General features: G+C 32.9%; 1 protein-coding gene across 1 annotated transcript in view; it reads left to right on the top strand.

The window, feature by feature from the left end:
• Positions 1-8,345, top strand: part of ALX1 (ALX homeobox 1) — a 22,238-nt gene extending 13,893 nt beyond the window's left edge. The window contains exon 4 of the mRNA XM_004389265.1: positions 7,723-8,345. Within this exon, the coding sequence (XP_004389322.1) occupies positions 7,723-8,043 (321 nt within the window). The 3' untranslated portion in view covers positions 8,044-8,345. The remainder of the gene's footprint in view (positions 1-7,722) is intronic.
• The last annotated feature ends 750 nt before the right edge of the window (positions 8,346-9,095 follow it).

The following is a 9,095-nucleotide window of genomic DNA, read 5'->3' as shown; positions in this document are numbered from 1 at the left end:
TATAAATAAGTATAACCAAAACCAAAACCTGTTGCCGTTGAGTCAATTCTGACTCACAGCGACCCTATAGGACAGAGTAGAACTGCCTCGTAGTGTTTTCAGGGAGCACCTGGTGGATTCAAACTGCCGACCTTCTGGTTAGCAGCATGTAGTTCTTAACCACTATGCCACCAGGGTTTAGTTAGTAGAAATAGATGACTTTACTCAGGATTCAAAGAGTTAATTCAGAGTTCATATATGACTATAAGTGGGACTCTCTAAGGTTAAAAATATTCTGTGCAGATTAAAGTATTTACATATTTGAGTTTTAGCTCATTTATACCCAAAGAAAACTTAATTTATATTTTCATCTTTGTTTCTTACTATTGCAAATTTTGTTTGTTTGTGGCATTAATATGAATCAGGCACTGATGAATCAGATATAGCTATCATGCATGTACTGAAATGCATGAATATAATGTGCAAATGGTTGGAAAATACTCAATATGATCCTTGTTGCTTGATAATAATAAAACGGCAACTGCTGGATGCTATTGGTTTATTCCCTCAAATAAGGTGATTTGAAAAGTTTCATTTAAAGACATAAACGGTGAGATTTCCTATAAATCTTCTTTTTAATGATAGTAATTACTATAAAATTTAAGAACCTATCCAACAAAGAAAAATTGAAAAAATGCTCTTAATGTTTCTTATATCTTTTACTTAGAGCATTTTCAAATCTTATTTGAATAATACAAAATTTAAACACATTTATCTGATGTCATTATGATATTAACATTTTTATGAGACTTGGTGGTTTTAATTATGCACTAACAGGAGATATACACTCTTATTTTTCTATAAAGCAGTTTTTTTCCTTAGATTAGATGTCTTATACAACTATTATATCTAGTAGTGATTTTCTTCTTTATAGGAAAAGGCATTCTTCCTTGTTCCAAATGCCTGTACACATTTCTAAGGTAGAATTTTATTAAAAATAAAAGTAGCAGTCAGTAATTAATAGATGTTCCTTTTCTGATGAAAAAATCCTTTTTACTTTGATTTTATAATATATATTGGAAAAATATACCTTTGGAGTTTTTGAAATGTAAATTGATTCTAATAAATCTTAATATTTTGTGTATCACCTTTAATTTTTTGTGTATGTATGTGTGAGAATTAGATGCAATAAATACTGATAAAAAATATATATCCTTAATTCAATCTCAGATTGCTCTTTTTATTGCTTAATTAATTAAGGTCATTTTTTTCCCCAGATGGACAAAGCCTCAGTGTATATTATTCACTGATAGCAAATTTACTGTTTAGAGAAACAGTTTTACTCTTTTTGCCTGCCCATAACTTACCGATAACAGTAATGTGAAAAATTAATGGGAACTTAAAGTTGGTCAGCAGCTAAAAAATCTATAATTTAGCATATGATTCTTATTAATATTTTATCACCCTGAATTTTAAAGGAAGGGATATGCTAGTAAAGTATGTAATGGGTCTCTTTAAAACATTGAACTGCTTTTGAAGAAAGCGATGTTTGCATTTTTTGAAAGAGATCATATAAAAAATTATGGTAAATTAAATTATATAGTGATAATGTGCTAATAAATCTATATAGGTAAGTATTGAATAATTTACAGAATAGTCAGTGAATGTCAACATTTTATCAAAGAGAAAAACCCAAAATAAACTTGGATTTTAATGAGGAAAAACTATTACTGTACCATCATCACAAGTACCTCTTTGTGAAACCCTGATCTCTGTCTTAAAGCAAGCTTTAACTCCTGCAGGGAAGTACATGGGCATGTGATATGAGTCGGGTGTGTGTGTGTGTGTGTGTGCGTGCGTGTGTGCGTGTGTGTATTTGGATGGTGGTGGTGGGAGGTAGGAGCAATCTGTATATAGAAGAATAGGGTTAAAAAATGATTTCAATAGAAAAATGTAATTTAATTAGTTGGGTTTGAAGGTGCTGTAAAACTAAGGGAAGGGGTCTACTTATGTAATTCCATGTTCAGTCTTTCTGTTGAATTCAGATTAAGTGTCATAGGCTGCTGTCTCCTAAAGTACATTAACATTAGGACACAGAATATGTAATACTATTGTGAAACTATTTGAGATTTTTTTTCACGCAAAACTACTTTTCACAATTAAGGCAAAGACTAACAAACTTTTTTTTTTTAAGTTTTCTTAAAAATACTAAAAATTATAACAATCAAATCAGCAAATATATTAAAAATATACTCCAGGTTTAGCATAATAAAATTTTCTTTGTAGTTTTGGTTACAAAGAATATATTTGTGTCAAGTTTCTAAGATAAATGAGATTTATAATTTCACATCCATGATTTACCGTATTACTTTAATTCACAACAAATATATTTCCACAATGAAGAGCTCTTAATATTTATACAAATGTTGTTGTTAGCTGTCCTTAAGTCGGCCTCTGATTCGTGGGGACCCTGTATTTATTGCTTTTAATTCCTTGGAAGAAAAATGAATGTTAAATGAATTTAGTTTTACTTTGGAAAGAATCAGAAAAAACAAAACAAAACAAAACAAAACTTCAGAATTCCCAAAGTCATGGAATAATTAAGTATTAACTTTTTATTTGATTAGAAAAACATTAAGGGGCAAATGTTCAAAGTGGAGCATAGTAAGTTAGCTGAGCTTCCATTCATGTTAATGGGAGGCAGTTAGCTAAGTTTCCTGGAGAATGTTTTGAACACCCCCCTAGAACTTTTAAAAAATGTCGTGAAGCACATTAAAACATGGTTCTAACGTGCTCTAGGTTCTCCACTTCTTTTAAACACAACAAAGGGAAAATGTAAAGGCAGGCATTTTTTTTTTTCTTAACACACATTAAAGAAGGATGTGGACATTATTTAATAAGGTTGTTCCTGGTTGGGAAGTCCGTGAATATTACTAAGAGGCCTACAAAAATACCCAAGAAATCATTTGGTGCTGGGCACTGTGATGGTAGGGGTCTGTGAAATAGTCTAAAAAAGAAGAGTAGTTACCTATTTAGGAAAAAAATGCATTCTTTCACTCCAGAATTTAACAGCAAATATAATGTTTCTTTTAATAAGCCAGAGAGGGAAATGTCACATGGCTTCCCTGTTGACAGATAGGTAATATACAGTTTTAGACAATATAATTTGTAAATGCCAAGCATAAAGGTTAAAAATTGATACCTAGGTAAGAACAGAATTGGTGGAGACGTGGAGGTGGAGTAGAGTGAGCTCACCTAGACAGCAGTAGACTTAGTCAACCACAAACTCAGACCACTTTGTCAATTAATCAAATACTGCCTTCATATGTGAACAGAGGTAGATGATACAGAACAAAGATGATACCTGCCAGGGTTTCCTTATAGTGATCAGACCACATCGTGATTATATTTTGTTGTAGATGCCATATATCGATAAGGGTAAAGGGTGTTGACAACTGTCAGCATATCTAGAGGAGCGTAACCAGATTGGTGTAGAGTCTGGAAACCACGTCATATGTGGAATGGTTAAAAGGACTGGAGATATTTAGCTGGAGATAAGAGACTTGGGGATAGTGTAATGATTGCCTAATAATCATTTGAAGATTTTCACATGTAAGGGGGATGATACTTATTCTGTGTCATTTAAAGGAACAGAAATAGAAGCGCTAGTACAGAAAGATGACAGTTTACTTTTACTGAGCTCTCCAAAAGGAAATGGGACTGTTTGTTAAGTAGGCGAGCTTCTTAAGAGAGGAGGTAACCATCTCTCAGGGGTATAATTGAAGGTGTACAAGGGACTTTATCATTTGTACAGAAGCTGGGCTTCAGTAGTGATTGCTAATTCTAGTTGATTTTCAGAATTGCATGTGTATATTATTACTGTTACTATTATCATTATTTTAATATTTTAGTACAGATATACTGAGCGACAACCCACGCTTAAATAATCAGAATCTCCAAGGAGAGGCACCTATGGTGGAGAATAAGTATTTAATAGGAAAAAAAAAAAAAAAACCTACCTAGGTAAATACAGTTAGCAAAGTATAGGAATGTAATTTTCATGAGTTCTGTTAAGATTATATGGTGTGGTGATTCTAGAGTTCAAATCATAAAATAGAATCTAGATATATTATACATTGACCATAAATTTTTGGCTATGCCTAAAGATGGATCAGTCCAAATTTCATATTCTTAGAGATTTTTCAGTCATTTAATAAATGGTATTAAAGGTTTATCATGTGCTATACTAGTCCTGAGGATGAGGAAACAGTTGTGAACAATAATCATGGATTTGCTTTCAAAAAGTAAAGCCTATGAACCCCCTCAAAATTAGGATTATGAACAAGTAAATAAGTAATTTTGATTCATAAAACTAGGTTTTATTTTATTATAGCACTTGTTAAGGTTTCCTGGATTCAGATTTGACTTCCACCATTCAAGTTACAAGGAGCCCTGGTGGTGCAGTGGTTCAGCGCTCAGCTGCTAACTGAAAGGTCAGCGGTTCAAACCCACCAGCTGCTCCATGGTAGAAAGATGTGGCAGTTGGATTCCATAAAGATTATGGCCTTGGAAACCCTATGGGGCAGTTCTTCTCTGTCCTAGAGGGTCACACATGAGCTGGAATCAACTCTATGGCAATAGGTTTGTTTTGTTTTTGGTATTGGGGTTATGCAATCTTGGTAAGGTTTTTAAACTCTCTGTTCTATGGTTTTGCCTTCTATAAAATGAGGATAGCAAAAGGACACTTTTTAGTATATTGAAATGATTAAATATATTAATAATACATTTAATATAATGCCTAATGATGGTAATTAACCAATAACTGTTATCATGACCGTGATCTTGATCATCATCAGAAAGTTAAACAGCCAGAGGGAGTGCTTCAGAGGATGTAAAACTGCAATTCATTGGGGATTTTCTTTTTTTTTTTTTTTAATGAATGCACCTAACCTTTTGACACAGAAACCAGCTAGGTCCCTAAAGTCAAATGAAGACATGTCAGAATGTAAAAAACGGAGAGGAAAAAAAGAAGGGAGGGAGAGAAAGGAAGAAAGAGGGAGAGGGGAATTGAGACATAGATATACATCATGGAAACAGAATATATCGGTAAAATTGTGTGAAGTGTGTATCTCTGTCCATGGGAATAAATGGCAAAGTCTTCAAAAGATTTGGATATCTTCTCAAGCCTAATACTGCTGTACTGACTTACTTTGCCAGTCTGTTCTGTTCAGAAATATTTCTGTATGTTAGAAATTCTTTCATCAAAAGTAATAAATTTATCCTGCTTGATCATGTCCAAATAAATTTTGATAAAAATAAAAGCATTTGTCTATGTCATAGAAACCAGAGAATTTCTTTCAATTAATAAGTAGATTAATATTTTTTTAGGGAGCAGTTTTTGCTTAGTTTACATTCATGAATTACCTTCCTTGCCTTTATGTTTTCTTTTTTTTACCCACTTGTCTTTACAATTCTGTTTTCCCACATTACCTCCATATACTTTTAAGATTTGTATTTGCCTCTATGTGTTTATGTAAAATCTAGTTAATATTTATTAAAACTGATTATTTTTCTTGATGGAGAAAGAAAAAAATTTCACTTCTTTCTTGATGTTATAATGAAAAAAATTATTATTTGAAAACAGATCTTCTACATTTTAATAAAATCCATATATTTGTGTGTATTTGGAATATGAGTAGACGATTTTAATAATATGTTTTAGCAACACTACTTATAAATTGAGAAATCCATTAGCAAATGGAAAATGCAAATAATCTTCTTTACCACTATTTTGCCTTTCATTTATTTTTCAAAAATAAACAAGCAAGTTCACTTTTCCTGAAAGCTCTTTTGTCAGACATGTGACTGTGGTTTTTACTGTGTAGCACAGTGTTTGATTGAGCGTCAGAGGAAAATCACCAAGATCAGGTAGAAGAGTTAGCTTGACAGAGTAATGACATTAACAGTGCCCGTTGTTGGTTTGAGATACAAAACTCAGCAATCACTGGCATCAATCATTATATTTGGCTAAAGTGAAATACATATAATAGAGCGAGCCAACATTAAAACATAGCCAGTGAAGATTTAAATATTAATAAAGGATTAGTTAAAGATGCAAGTCATTAATGTATATATCACAGATTTAACAGACTTAAAGCCACTTATAAATACATAAAGAACCATTTTAAAAATAACACTGAAATGAGCATCTTATCAATCTGAATCCCTACGTAAGGGATGACGTTAGTTGTTCAGGTTTTCTCTTACGTTTTGAAACTGGTTAAATGCTCCTTTCCCAAGAAACAGAGTAACTCCTCTACCAGTGTGTTCTAGAAGATTCTTTAGCATATTTTCTGCTATTGAAAATAAGTTGTCCTGGAAAGTTTAATTTAAGCTTGGTGTTTTAAGACTACACCTAAGATTGTGTGCAGTAGCCTAGAATCTTGATGTAAAAATATAAGGAAGCACTGATTGTTCCCTTCTTGAGTCTTCCTTTCTTACTACCCTGGCTTAAAAAGAAAAGCCTGATGCAAACACATGTATTTTTGTTGTGTTCTCTTTCAAATCTGTTACAATGTAGCAAAAAAGCATAAAATGTGTTTATTTCATCTTCTAAGGCTTCATCTCTCTGCCTTGCTATGTACCAGGCAACATTTTACTTTTTCGTTTTCCAGCTCCTGTTGGTCATGATTTTTTCTGTCCTTCCCAGTAATGCTTGTGATTGCTCTTCTTTTCTTCTCCTTGTTTAAATAGCTTGCCTAAGATACTTGCTTTTTAAAATTCATATTATAGCAATTCCATTTAGTGTTTCTTTTACGTGGTAATAGCTTCACATAAACGGGTTTGTTGGTAATATTGCATTGAATTTTTTTCTGTAGAGATTTAAGAATATGAAATATGAGTTTCTTGGGCACAAATGATGGCCCAAAGTTTTCAATTTTATCTTATATATTGCTTTAATTATACTCATATGCTATTCTTTGCTAAATATTTGCATATTTTCCCAGGGGTACTGCCATCGTTTGATAATGCTTCATGCTTTAGAATTTTAAGTTTGTTTTACATGCCACTCTTCTGTTTCAACCTCACTATACTATATACCAGGTTTAGAGTAAATGTTGAAAATCTGCATATATTATGTATATCTGCCTGTATACATGTATGTGGTAAAATCAAATATCTGTTTACTCAAGATTACAGGACAGAAAAAAATAAAAGCAAAAATTTTCTAGAATGAGTTTGATCAAAAATATCTTTATAGAGCAAACAGCTTAATGTCAGCGATGGCTTCCAAGAAAAACTGCCACAGCAAGCGTCCAACTTTAGAACTTAAAAAAGTAATTGTGTCATTTTGTTTAGAAAGATGAAAACCATCTTTAAACTTAAAACCATACTATAAACTGCTTTTCCAAGCACATGAATTGGTCATGAATCATGACTGAATCGTCCAGATTCATTTAAAAAAATCATGACTATAAAAAGAATACTCAAGAGATTGACATGTTTTGAGAATGTTTTATGTGGTCAGGTATGTGGTTTTTTTGTGACCTATTAAAGTATAACAAAACGGAAGAAACTTTCAAATAACTATTTTTGAGTCATTGTTTTATGTATTGAGAGTAATTACAGACCACCCAATAGGGGCAAACATTGAATAGTTAACAAAATTTAGTAAATACAGTTTAGCAAGAGAACAAAAGTGAGAACATGTAAATGTAATGTTTGTTGTTTTATATGTTCCAGATTCAGAACAATTTGTGGGCAGGAAATGCAAGTGGTGGTTCTGTGGTTACTTCATGCATGTTACCACGTGACACTTCCTCCTGTATGACACCTTATTCTCACTCGCCTCGGACAGATTCCAGTTACACAGGGTTTTCAAACCACCAGAACCAGTTCAGCCACGTGCCCCTCAACAATTTTTTCACTGACTCTCTTCTTACCGGGGCTACCAATGGACATGCATTTGAAACAAAGCCAGAATTTGAAAGGAGGTCTTCCAGTATTGCAGTTCTTCGAATGAAAGCCAAGGAGCACACCGCCAATATTTCATGGGCCATGTAACATACAGTACCCTTTTATTTTTCCTTTAAAGCAAAGTAAAACATTTTTGTTTCTCATATTTAAAGGATACCACAATAAGCTGCTGTGTGTGGAACTGCTAAAGGTCAAGATATACAGTGAGACCGGCTTAAATAGTTATTATTATTTAACATTAAAATTTAAGAATGAACCTCCGAAAAGACTAAATAGGTTTACCATGTACCAGTCTCCACAAACTCTGTTTTAGTAGTAAGATTTTTTCCTATTGTATGAGTCGATGAAATATGATCACACAACTTAAAAGAATAAATGGATTAAACAAATTCTTTTGTTATAGATTGATTTATGTTAGTTCGGTATAACAAGAAATCCCTTCTAAAGTAATACCTGATAAAGAAGGAAATGCACCGGGGAAAATGTCAAGATACCAAGGCTGGCAGGTAAATATTGAAGCAGGGTGTTTTGGGGAGTTAACTGCCGTGTCTCTGGCTCTGGCTCGGAGATGCAGAGGGCATGGCATATCCCCTTTACAGAGAATTTTATCTCCAAGCCTCAAAGATGTCTTTACCTCTAGATATTTCACTGAATTTCCACTCTGTGAAAAAGTATTTTTCGAAAATGACCAACATTCGCATGAAATTTTTGAACACAGTTTGCTGAAAGCATGTGGCTAAAGGCGATAATTGAAATGTTCCAGTGATTTTAAAAATATAGTCACAAGAACATTTTTCATATGCCATCTTTTTAACAAAAAAAAAGCCAGCATGAACTCAGAGACCTAGTTATTGAAAACAAGAAAAAAAAAAAGAAAACCTGCTGTTGTCTTTAAACTGCAATTGTGTTGATTAAACTGTGCACACACACATCTAATAAATACACAAAAAGAATCTTCATCAGTTAAAAGAGCAGCTTATTTGAATTTATATTTATTCCGTGGGTATGTGTGTGCACATACGTGTGCGTTTGTTTCTTGACATATTATGCTGTCAGCATTTTTGGCTACTGTGGTTGCGCATAGGGAATTAAAATGTCAGAAGGCTCTCTGAAATTTCTGGTGGAAATGAAGGGAAGAA

The sequence above is a fragment of the Trichechus manatus genome, unplaced genomic scaffold (assembly GCF_000243295.1).
Source record: "Trichechus manatus latirostris isolate Lorelei unplaced genomic scaffold, TriManLat1.0 scaffold00238, whole genome shotgun sequence".
Taxonomy (NCBI): Eukaryota; Metazoa; Chordata; class Mammalia; order Sirenia; family Trichechidae; genus Trichechus; species Trichechus manatus.
The sequence above is the reverse complement of the archived record's forward strand: the minus strand, read 5'-3'. Positions and strand labels throughout refer to the sequence as shown.